This window comes from Mobula hypostoma, chromosome 11 (assembly GCF_963921235.1).
Source record: "Mobula hypostoma chromosome 11, sMobHyp1.1, whole genome shotgun sequence".
NCBI classification, from domain to species: Eukaryota; Metazoa; Chordata; class Chondrichthyes; order Myliobatiformes; family Myliobatidae; genus Mobula; species Mobula hypostoma.
Window position 1 is genome coordinate 17524426 of NC_086107.1, and position 12566 is coordinate 17536991.

The following is a 12566-nucleotide window of genomic DNA, read 5'->3' on the forward strand; positions in this document are numbered from 1 at the left end:
GACAATCATAGACATAGACATAGTCATGGTCATATTACATGGCACATGATGATAATGACGATGAAACGAACATTGAGAAAAAAACACAGTAGATGCTGGATATTCAAAGATCAAAGTAAAGTTATTATCGAAGTACATATATGTCACCCTGTACTCCCCTGAGATTCATTTTCTTGTGGGCATTCACAACCTGGAATTTGAAATACAATGGGAAAATGTTGAAAATATCAGTTGGTCAGACAGCATTTGTGGAAGGAGAAACAGTTAGCATTTCGAGTCTGGGACTCTTCACCAGAACTGGGGAAGAGAGAAACAGATTAATCTTGTTAGCAGACAAGAGGAGACACAAGAGATTGCAGATGCTGGAATCCGGAGTCAGAACAAGATGTTGGAGGAACTCAGCAGGTCAGGCAGCAGCTATGATGGGGAAGAAGACAGTCGATATTTTGGGTGGCCCTTCATGTGGACGGGGAAGGACACTTAGCAGTAGCAGATGAAGGATCTTGATCCAAAATGCCGACAGTCCAGTTCCTTCCGCATGTGCTGCCTGATCCACTGAGTTCCTGCAGCGGTCTGTGTCATTAGCAGAGAAGGTCAGTGGTGTGGAATGGGTGGAACAAAGGGCATTTCTCTGACAGAGTGACACTGAACAGCCAACCATGGAAGTTTAGAACCAATTAGATTAGATTAAGCACTGATAACATTGGGTGCCACAGTAGCACAGCTGTTAGCACAACACTATTACAGCTAGGGGTGTTTTGGAGTTCAATTCTGGAGCATCTGTAAAGAGTTTGTACGCTCTCCTCGTGAACCATATGGGTTCCTTCCAGGTGCTCCAGTTTCCTTCCACAGTCCAACAATCTACCAGTTAGTAGGTTAATTGGTCATTGTAAATTATCCTGAGATTAGGATTATGTTAAACAGGTGGGTTGCTAGCCAGTGAGGCTTGTTGGGCTGGAAGGGCCTGTTGTGCACTATATCTCCAAATAAAAATATGTGATCATCAAATCCCAGTGCCATCACATCATAATATTTTATGTCTCTACTATTTTTGGCATTGATGTCCCTCTTGGTATGTTGGTATAACAGAAGAGTACAAAAAGCAAGGCCAAATGGGTGCACTGGAGTGACTTGGTCTGACTTTACCTTGCCGGATATTGCCAAACCTCCAGTTAACTAGCAGTCTTGGTTAATCATTATGCTGTATATTGGCAAGGAGTCTGTAACTGAACCAGGATATGATTACAGCATCAAAGAAAGCAATTTGGCTCATATGCTCTACGTGAGCAATCCCATTGATTCCACTAAGTTGCCCTCTCTCCATGGGCCTTCAGATGCGTTCAACTTCTGTTTGAATCTGCCTTGATTACCCTTAGCAATGCATTGCAGACCTTTATCAACTACTGTGTATTCTCATATGGAAACATCCTAAAATGGATGGTAATAACATCCCTGGAAGATATTTCAACACAAAAAAAATGCAACGATGAAAATGGGTTTTAGTTGCTGTTTGTAGCAGTACTTCTTAAAAATATCAGAAATAAATTTTCAAGATAAGGTGCTGTTGAATGATACTGTATTTGAGAAGCCAACAGCTACCATTTTGCAAGCCTGCAGATTATTTTTAACAATAGAATTTCTTATTAAGGGATTTTTTTTGAAACGCAACCAGTATTGGACACTTCTGATATATAAAGGAGCACAAAGTGAATTTCCTGAGTCTCACAGTTTTTGATTTTCAGTGGGTTGGAAGAGCTAAATGTCAAATGCCATTTCTGATTTCACAGGAGAGGACCCAGAGACTCGAAGATTACGAACTGTCAAGAACATTGCCGACCTTCGCCAGAACTTAGAAGAGACCATGTCCAGTCTACGAGGGACGCAGATCACACACAGGTACGGGCTCCCTCAGTGAAAGGGTTTGATCAAAGCCACGTGCCCTTTCTTGGTTTCCCACAGTGTTGAAGCAAAGAGTAAAGCAGGCAGCGAGCTCAGAGCTCCAACTGTGAATCTGATTACATCAGCATTGCTTTGCCTGAGTGGTGCTGCATGCAGATCAAAAACAGCTCTCCTCTCTCTAGCAAGGAAAGTAACTGAAAGGCTGTGAACGCTGGAGTAGCTCAGGAGCTTAGATGTGGTCAGACTAAATTGTTAATAGACATTTTAAATAAAACATAAGCATCTGACATGAATAATTGTGGAACTTAGTAGCTGTTCAAGGAAAAGGCAAATTATATCTTATCACAGTAAGCACAGCAATTTGAAAGAGCTACTATTAGAGACATTTAAAATAAAGTGGAACAGGAAGAAAGAATTAGCATCTAGATAGTACTTTCTGCAACCCCAGGATGTCCCCCAGCATTTGACAGCTAATGAGCGCTTTCAAAATGTAGTCACCATTTTTACATTTGCAAAAATGCCAGACATTCTGCACAAAACATGTTCCTGAGCAGTAGCAAAAGGAATGGCAATGTTCTATCCTCGGCTTGTTGGTAAAGGCACTGTTATTGATTGATATTTGAGGAAAATTCTCAGTTCTGCCCAGCACTATTTTATGGGTGAACAGGACTTTGACATAATGTTTTATCCAAAAGACAATCCTCTGAACGGGAGCTTGAAACCACAGTCTCCTGACTACAAGGGAAGATTGTCAAGACAGAAGTCAATTCCAGAGGCAGAGTGAAATGTGACTCTATAGCATGTCTGAGTGGAGATGCATTTCAAGGCACTTGGATAGAGCTTTGATCAGATGGGTTATCGGCTGTAATTCGTGCATGTAAAATCTGTATGTTTGAGTCGTTTTGTTGAATATAAACTGGGTTTGAACAATTGTCGGAGTCTGGATAAAAAGAATTGGTCAAAACAATGAGGTGGAATTAAAACAAAAGATGCTAGAAGCACACAGGCACTTCGTGGAGAATGATAAAGTTAACATTTTGCGTCTGAGCCCCTTTGTCAGAACCCAGTTGCTGCCTGACCTGCTGAGTGTTTTCAGTTTTTGTTTTGGATTTCCAGCATCTACAGTGCTTTTGATTTTCAAAAATCAGATTTTTTTTTGTATTCTCCTTTCTGTTTTATTTTCTCTCCAGGAGTTCAGAAATGATAACTCAATAAATAAAAATAAATGTTTCATATTAGAAATGTGTTTTGACATGTGCTCATTGACCTGAAATCTGAACTGTGTCTGCCCTGGACTCTCTCCATAGATGGAGACAATCCTACTGCACGTTTGCAGTATCTTCTGTCCAATTTAATTTTTTTGGATAGCTCCAATGGAATGTCTCTCTCTTCATGATAATTGATGTTTATTGTTTAAATGATCACTTTTGAACTTGACCACATTATGCAACCCAAAAAAAACTCAGATATTTTTATCATATCTGATCCGTCTCCTGGTTGGTGATATGACCCCTGAATACCCTGTCAGATTCAACCTAGGTTGTTATGACTTCGTGCTGAGCATCATTCTCTGCATTATGCACTTGCTTTTCCTGTGATGTCCCTGCTGTGATCATACAGGATTCTTTGTGCCTTTGGACCTCTTAAAGAGTCTGTTTGTTGGACTGTGAATCAGTGTTAGCAAGGCAGCAATTGGTGCCCTACTGCTGAAAGAAACATGTCTGTCTTGCACTTTCTGAAGAACGTAAATTGTTTGTTCTTCTGCCATTTTGGCAACAGCTTGTTTTGCTCCGCTTAAGCTTTATTGAATGACTTTTGTTGCTTTCACCTTTTCTTTTCAGCACGTTGGAAACGACATTTGATAGCAGCGTTACCACAGAGATCAGTGGCCGCAGTATACTCAGCATGACGGGGAGGCAAACTCCGTTGTCGTGGCGACTGGGCCAGTCCAGTCCTCGCCTCCAGGCGGGAGATGCACCGTCAATGGGAAATGGATATCCTCCACGGGCCAATGCCAGCCGTTATATACACCCCGAGTCAGGCCGCTATATGTACACCACTCCTCTGAGGAGGCAGCTGGCATCACGCAGCAGCAGTGTATGTCACTCCGATATTCCCGACAAGAGTGGTGATGAGATCGATCTTGAGGGTGTCAACATGGACGTAGCTGGATACATGAGTGACGGAGATGTCCTGGGCAAGAACTTGCGGACTGATGATATTGCTAGCGGGTAAGAAAATTTGAAATTTTCTGTCTTTATAGTCAGATCTGTATTCCCAAAGTCCTGCTTTGATTAGCATGGGCATGATGATCTGAATGGCCTCCTGCTGTGGTGTGAACATTCATTGATGATCAAGAAGATGATTGGAGTTGCAGAACAGACATCTTTATACAGTGGCATCTAGATGTTTTTAAAGTTAATCTTTATTGCCAGATATTTAATTTCAAGGTTAATTCAACAGGTCAACTTTGCCTGTTTTGCTCTGCAGGTTTTTGCTATGGAGTTTTGAAGGAATGGCCATGATTATCATCTCCTGCTGATCTGAGATGTAAAATCACTAATGTGTTGTAGCTAGACTCAGTTACTCATGGACTGGAGACTGGATGACCTCTGCAAGTGTCAATCAAACTAGGGTGGACTATGGGTAATAACCTTCCACGGTCAAGTAGTTTGTCAGCAGATGGAAAAGAAAGTTAGCATTTTTGTAATTGATATCATGTTATTGTATTGGACAGCGAAGTACTTTGGAAGTACTGACACCATTGTATCTTGGAAAAACAGCAGTCAGTTTGTGCATAGCAGACTTCCTTAACCAGCAGTACAATAATGATTGAAATAATCTGTTCCTCACTTATCTTTCTTGTTCACTCTGATTAGGGCTTCAATTTAACAAGATTTCTGACAGTGCTACAACAGAGTTTTGGGCTCAAGTTTCTGAAGTGGGTTTGGATGAAGGTTCTCAATCTAAAATGCCGACTGTTGACTTCCCTCTACTGGTGCTGCCTGACACACTGAGTTGCTCCTCCATCTTATTTGTTGCTCCAGCTTCTAGCATCTGCTCTCTCAAGTGTCCATTGAACACTGACCTTCCTGTCGCAGCTGCAGCTGAGTCTCTCAGTTGAAGTGTAGTTGTATTGTTGAGGTATTGAGGCCGACCATGGATGTTGCATGCTAGCTGTCTAGATATGCAGCCAGGGCAGTATGGTATGGAGAGCAAGCTGTTGCCCAGTCAGCAGGCTACTCCTCTCCACACAGCGAGTGAATCCAAAGGAAGAACAAAGACCGATACATTTTGGCACGAGTGGTATCATAGGGGTTGCCAGTCAGTGTTGAACTCAACGTAGGGCTGCCCTGGGGACTGCAGCTCTGGATTTTTCCACAGGGTTTACTCCTGAAGCCCTCCCCATGAATGGGCATAGCCACAAGGCAGCGGAGGTTTGAGATTGGAGTTTTCCTTCTAGACGAGTTATCAGCCACGGCTGACGAGGCCCATCTGCCCAAAGTGACTGGTTTTAAGGTGCCAGTAACTTGCCTTTGCCGTTTCACCTGTCAGTGGAAACAGCTCTATGAGACTTAGTAGCTAAACCAGACGTGAAGGCCAGGAGCTGGACTTGGTTGTTAGAGGCTATTTCAGACGCATGCCATTGGGAGCTTATCCCCTCGACCTCCCCTGACCATGACAACCTTAAGAAACCAGATGAGCTATTAGGACTTTACTTGCCCCCCATATAACATCTGTAGTTGATGGCTTCGTGTTGGAGGCTGGAAATTGTCCATGGGATATTTACCTTGAAATTCATCCAGTGTTAAGTATGCTGTGTAGTCAGGTCCATACATTCTTCCCTGATTCCAAACTTTGGGAAATTGGATAGTGGGAGAGGAAGAATTAAGTCTTCTGTCTGTTGAGTCTGAGTAAGTATAATTGCAGTCAATGATCTTTAATGTGATTTTTGATTTTCTTTCCTGAAGTGAATAACTGTTAAGGAAGCTGTAAAATAATGCTATTTGTAAATTCAACTAGGTACTTAGAGGGTGAATTTACAAGGAGTTAAAGCAATTGTGTTTCTCTGTCGCCAAGGTCACTTCATACTGTGTATCTCTGAGGCATCATTATAGAGTACGTACTCCAAGTCCTTTTTGATCTAAGATAATATCATGCATAAGGCAGGAGCTGTGCAGAACAGTGAGGAACGGGGCACCTCTCAAACAAAAACAATCTCGAGGGTGTAGGTGCATGTGTGGCTCTCCTAAGGTTAGCAAATTTGAGCTTCTGTGTTTACCCCTGCTCCCAAGTTATATTTACTTACAGTTACTCAACTCTAATTATAACTACATGTCAAATAAGACCTTAAAACCGTGAACAGTGTTGTTAAGTCTGACATGGTGGCAATAGAAAATGGAATTGGTGGCAAGATTATAGAGACTGTAATAGGAACTTGGGACACTGGTGTCAGTCTTTGCAGCAATTAACTGAAGGAAACTATAAGACCAGGGTGAAGTCAGACAAGACGGCGGAGGTGCTGGGTAAGGTCGGCGCTGGGAGCCGTCAGTCATCAGTCAGTAGCTTGCTCTTGACCTCAGGCCTTTGGATCGAATTGCCAAGAGGACTCATTAAATCACACAGTCTGTGCAGTATGGAAAGCTGTATCATTCTGATGTCATTTATTGATGCCTGTACAGTACGCAACCCTTGTCTGTGTCTGACACTGAAAACTGAGTGCTTCTTTTTTAAAAAAGCAAACGACAGGAATTCTGCAGATGCTGGAAATTCAAGCAACATACATCAAAGTTGCTGGTGAACGCAGCAGGCCAGGCAGCATCTCTAGGAAGAGGTACAGTCGACGTTTCAGGCCGAGACCCTTCGTCAGGACTAATGTCAGGAGTTAGTCCTGACGAAGGGTCTCGGCCTGAAACATCGACTGTACCTCTTCCTAGAGATGCTGCCTGGCCTGCTGCGTTCACCAGCAACTTTTATGTGTGTTGACTGAGTGCTTCTGTCAACCAATGAGAACCATTGCAGCTGGATCACAGCCTTACATTGTAATGAACTTGGAACCCCCTCTGTAGAGATAATACCTGTATTTTTAAATATATCCCTTTGTGTCGAGGGCTTACAGTAATCCAAAATGTTCACGATTTCAGCGACAACTGGGCAGTAATTTATCAGGATGCAGGGTGCGGTGCAAAGGATGTCAATGGAGGGGGTGGTGTCAGGGGTTGTGGTAGCTGATAGGACCAGAGTGTGGCCACCATCACTTAGCGGTGTCTGTGTTGGCGCGTGGGCCAAGGTGCGTCTCTGCGTCTATGTACACGTGTGTCTAAGTCTGTGCTGGTCTCGGTCATTTTGGTCCTCAAGTCGGTATGGTAGCTGGATTGCCATTAAACACCCCATGTTAAAACATGTCATTACACTCTCTTCAGACTGGAATGGAAGCAAATCACCTTTGATCCTAAAGGAATACCTGTGAAGAAGAAGAAGAAAGCTTGAGTTGTGCACATCAGTACATTTTTAATGCGTTTAATGGAGACAATAACAATTAGATTATAGTTATTCGAGGAGGAAAATGAAGGATTTCTTTGGGTCTATATTCTTGCTGCTACTATCCAGAGTGCATTTGTAAGCAAATTGATCCTTATATTTTAGCCTAGCCCATTTAAATTGGTTTCTACTGTGAGCCCAGTTGATTGACAGAAGTACTCTGATTTGTATTAACAACTTTCATTGTGTCATATAATCCCAAAGCAATTGGCAAGCAGCGAAGTACTTCTGAAATGTAACCATTGACATAGTGGAAGGGAATGGGACGAATGATTTGCACACAGCAAGGGACCTCTTACATCCTTCAGAGAAAGCTTCTTAAAGGTGACCTGTCATCAGGACAGCACTACATTTAATGCATAAATCTCTGGTCTGTGGCTTGACTTCGTTGTTGTAAAAGGCAAGAGTACTATTCATCAGCATCAGAATAAGAATAAGGTTTAATATTACCAGCATATGTCATGAAATTTGTTAACTTAGCAGCAGCAGTACAATGCAATGCATGATAAATATAGAAAAAAAGAATTACGGCAAGTAGTTAAATAGTTAAATCAAAAAATTGTGCTAAAACAGAAATAATAAAAAAAAACAAAAGAAAATCTGCAGATGCTGGAAATCCAAGCGACGCACACAAAATGCTGGAGGAACTGAGCAGGCCAGGCATCATCTATGGAAAAAAAGTATGGGACGTTTCGAGACCCTTCAGTAGGACTGAAGAAAAAAAGAAATAAAAACAATTAAAAAGTGAGGCAGTGTTCATGGGTTCAATATCCATATAGAAACTGGATGGCAGAGGGGAAGAAGCTGTTCCTGAATCACTGAATGTGTGCCTCAGTGATTCATGCAAAGAAAGGTAACACTTAACAGAAAGGTGCACTGAACTGAATTGACATCCCATGTAAATGCTGGGCAGATGATCCCCAAGGAAGACCTTTTGAAGAATTTTATAGGTATGTTCATTTTTTTTTGTCTTATTCCAACAAAGAATTGGTGCATTCAGGAGAGTAAGGTGGAATACTGTTGAGAGGGAAGAGCTTACTAAATGCTGGAGTTTAATAACCATTTCTAGGATTGAATATTGCTAAATATTGATGATTTTCCTCCTGATGGGTTTTTTGTTCTGTTCCTGATGTGCCTTGTCAGAAAATCATACAGCTTTAATGTGGAATACCTGAGGTTGAAAACAGATTGCACAGTGTTCATTGGTTCAATATTTCCATTTAATATCAGAGAAAATATACAGTATACAACCTGGAATTCTTACTCAAATGCATGGCCAATACTTTTCAGAAGGTACCCAATGATTCTGTTTGCCACAAGAATACCGAATCAAACTATCTCTGAATGGAACTATTTTTCCCTTTTATGTTTGGCCAAAGTTGTAAGTCTGTGTCCCAGGTCCTTGAATCCAAATGGCACAGGCTACTTTATACACCAACTTATCTTTGAGGCTAATTCTGAACCTTAAACCTGTACTTGAATCCTGGGTGCACATTGTTTACCTCAAAGTGTTGTTGTTGTTCGTCCTTCGTAGTCGAAGATGACCATGACTTCAAAGTCAAATGGGAGATTGATGGCTGTGGGTCCGGAGGTGACTGATGAGGCCAATCTGGGCCCTGAAGGCTCGCCCAAATGAGGGACACAAGTGGGTGGGTGCTGTCGTGGCAGTGGATGCTGCTCGGGCCTTGCGCATAGCACGCTTTCGTTGCGCCTCGATGATGCGCCTGACTTCAGCTGCACGGGCTCCTGTGGTGATCTTGCTGTGCCAAGCTGGACGGTCGAGGGCAAGCGTCTCCCACGTGTTGATGTCGACACCCAGCCCTTTGAGGGACGCTTTAAGGCAGTCTTTGTAACGTTTCTTCTGCCACGCGACTGAGCGCTTGCCCTGACACAGTTCTTCGTACAGCAGCTGCTTAGGCAATGAATGCAATACTTGCAGACCATGAATAATAATCTGTCTTTTAGTTTCCCAAAAACAGGTAGGTCATTCATTTTTGGCAAGAATTTTATTGTCCTCATATCAGTAAAACAGATGTTAGAGTATTGGCTGCCAATTGTGCTCTTCTCCAATGGGGTATCGGAAAAGGTGTACAAGTTTAGTGCTAAGTACAATACTGAGCAGATAGGAAGAAATCATTGAAAGAGAATTATAAAATTTACAGCTTAGCTGTCTCAAGACAATGGATAGACTTTCCTGAAAGCCTTCTATTGCTTCCTGTATTGCCTTGCAGATTTCCTGTATTCCTTTTACTCTGTTACGTTGCTATGTTGGCGTCAGAAGCATGGTGACACTTGTGAGCTGCTTCCAGCTCATCCTCAATGCAAATGACACATTTCACTTTATAGAGCCATAGAACATTATGGCACAGAAACAGGGCTTTCTAGTCCATGCTGAACTACTATTCTGCCTTGTCCCATCAACCTGCACCCAGACCATAGCCCTCCCATCCATGTATTTAACCAAACTTCCCTAAAATGTTTAAATCAAACCTGCCAGCAGCTCATTCTACACTCTCACTACCCTCTGAGTGAAGAAATTCCCCCTCATATACCCTTCAAACTTTTCACCTTTCACCCTCCCAATCTCAGTGGGAAGAAGCCTGCTTGCATTTACCCTATCCATACCCCTCAGTAATTTTAAAAAACTCATATCAAATCTGCCACCATTCTTTTATGCTGGTACGTTTTGATTTTTCCATTTTTCCTGTGAACACGTGACAAATAAAGCTAATCTCTGTGTCCTTTCTATCAACAAGTTTCTTTCAGAGTATTGAGATAATTGTCAATCTGCTTCAGTGGGCAGCACCTTTTTTTTCTCTCAGACTAAAAAGTTATAAGATCAAGCTGTATCCAGTTGCTGAGCAAATGATTAATTTGATATTTTAGAAAGATGCTGATTTAGTGGCAACCTTCCAGTCACTATGTTGATGAAAATCTTTATTGTTCATTTGCGTGTGTTAGAGTATATTGTAGATTTAGGGTGTGTAGCAAAACATTAACTTCAGCCACCAGTCTTCAGATCTGAATATGGACTCCAGATTAAATTGAAAATGTAGTTCTGGACAATGAGTTCCTAAGAGTTGTGAACCATACTTAGCTGCAAGACTAGACAATGCTGATTTAACATTCATCTGATGTGTGGGTGTGAAAAAGGAGGTGTGAAAGTTGTATGTAATTCAAAGGGATCATTGTAGGTACATTATAAATATAGAATTGTCCTTTGATCTTTAGCATATAAGATGTCATTTAATATGGGGTTGAGCAGGCCTCTTCTTCAGAAACGGTGTCAATATGATGCCTGCTGCGTTTCATTTTGTGGAATAAAAGTCTGCTACATATCTACCAGCTATGTCTCAGGTGACTTGGTTCATGCGACAACTGGTGTAAAAGATCCCTTCATTCTCAGGAAGAATAGGGTTAGTGTTCTGACAGGCATTAACTTCATTAAAATAGGCTAATTAATTTTCATGTCCCTGTCAAGATGGCATTGAAGTCGTGGCTCAGACGGTTGTTTCTTAGTTTAGTAGGAATGGTTTTGGGGGCGGTGAGGGGAGTTAGGGTTTAGTGATGGGGATGAGGGGGAGTAGGAGGTCAGAGGCAGAATCTTGTGGTCGAAGTACAGTTTGGAGCGCTCTGTGTGTGAAGGTCAGCGATCTCCATGGATGGATATAAGGCCAGCAGGCTCTAAGAATGAAGATCAGTGATCCCCATGGTCGAAGATCAGCAGATCCCATGAATGAGGGGTGTTGACCTCCCTACCTCAGGTCTGCAAGTACCCCTGGGTCGCAGGGTCGAAGATCCATGCAGTGAGGAGGCAAGAGGCCCAGAGAACTCCCAGGTCAGTGAGTCACAGGATCGGATGTCCATCCGAGTCTGGAGTTCGAGGCTCAGAGTTCAAAGTCCCGACATCTGTGATTCCCGGGATACCAGAGGTTGAAGACCTAAGTCAGCAAGTCTGGAGGTCAGAGCCCGATGGTTAAAGCCCCTGGGTTGGCATGTCCAGATGCTGGAGGCCCGATGTCAATGCGTCTATGAGTCTGGGCCAGGTACTGAAGATTGGAGGCCTGGAGGTGGCATGTTTTTAGTTTGGAGACCTGTCTGTATGTGAGTGAGTGGGTAGGGGGAGGAAAGGGGCTTCTTTTGCTGCTGTGGTTTTGTTGTTCTGGTTGCTTGTGTTCTGCTGTGTTGCGCTTGAATGTGTGTCAACACTTGCGGGTTGCCCCCAGCTCATAGAAACATAGAAACATAGAAAATAGGAGCAGGAGTAGGCCATTCGGCCCTTTGAGCATACACCACCATTCAGTATGATCATGGCTGATCATCCAACTCAGAACCCTGTACCAGCCTTCCCCCCATACCCCCTGATCCCTTTAGCCACAAGGGCCATATCTAACTCCCTCTTAAGTATAGCCAATGAACTGGCCTCCACTGTTTCCTGTGGCAGAGAATTCCACAGATTCACCACTCTCTGTGTGAAGAAGTTTTTCCTAATCTCGGTGCTAAAAGGCATCCCCTTTATCCTCAAACTGTGACCCCTCGTTCTGGACTTCCCCAACATCGGGAACAATCTTCCTGCATGTAGCCTGTCCAATCCCTTTAGGATTTTATATGTTTCAATAAGATCCCCCCTCAATCTTCTAAATTCCAACGAGTATAAGCCTAGTCAATCCAGTCTTTCATCATATGAAAGTCCTGCCATCCCAGGAATCAATCTGGTGAACCTTCTTTGTGCTCCCTCTATGGCAAGGATGTCTTTCCTCAGATTAGGGGACCAAAACTGTACACAATACTCCAGGTGTGGTCTCACCAAGGCCTTGTACAACTGCAGTAATACCCCACTGCTCCTGTACTCGAATCCTCTTGCTGTGAGTGCCAGCATACCATTCACCTTTTTCACCGCCTGCTGTACCTGCATGCCCACTTTCAGTGACTGGTGTATAATGACACCCAGGTCTTATTGCACCTCCCCTTTTCCTAATCGGCCACCATTCAGATAATATTCTGTTTTCCTGTTTTTGCCACCAAAGTGGATAACCTCACATTTATCCACATTAAATTGCATCTGCCATGAATTTGCCCACTCACCTAACCTATCCAAGTCACCCTGCATCCTCTTAGCATCCTCC

The 12566-nt window shown here is 42.9% G+C and overlaps 1 protein-coding gene across 12 annotated transcripts in view; it reads left to right on the forward strand.

Annotated features, from left to right (window-relative positions):
• The window catches only part of nav2a (neuron navigator 2a), a 1052051-nt gene that overhangs the window by 781063 nt on the left and 258422 nt on the right, over nt 1–12566 (forward strand). For all 12 annotated transcript variants that reach the window (XM_063061719.1, XM_063061711.1, XM_063061712.1 and 9 more), the window contains 2 exons: nt 1788–1896; nt 3741–4130. In XM_063061719.1, the coding sequence (XP_062917789.1) occupies nt 1788–1896; nt 3741–4130 (499 nt within the window). The remainder of the gene's footprint in view (nt 1–1787; nt 1897–3740; nt 4131–12566) is intronic.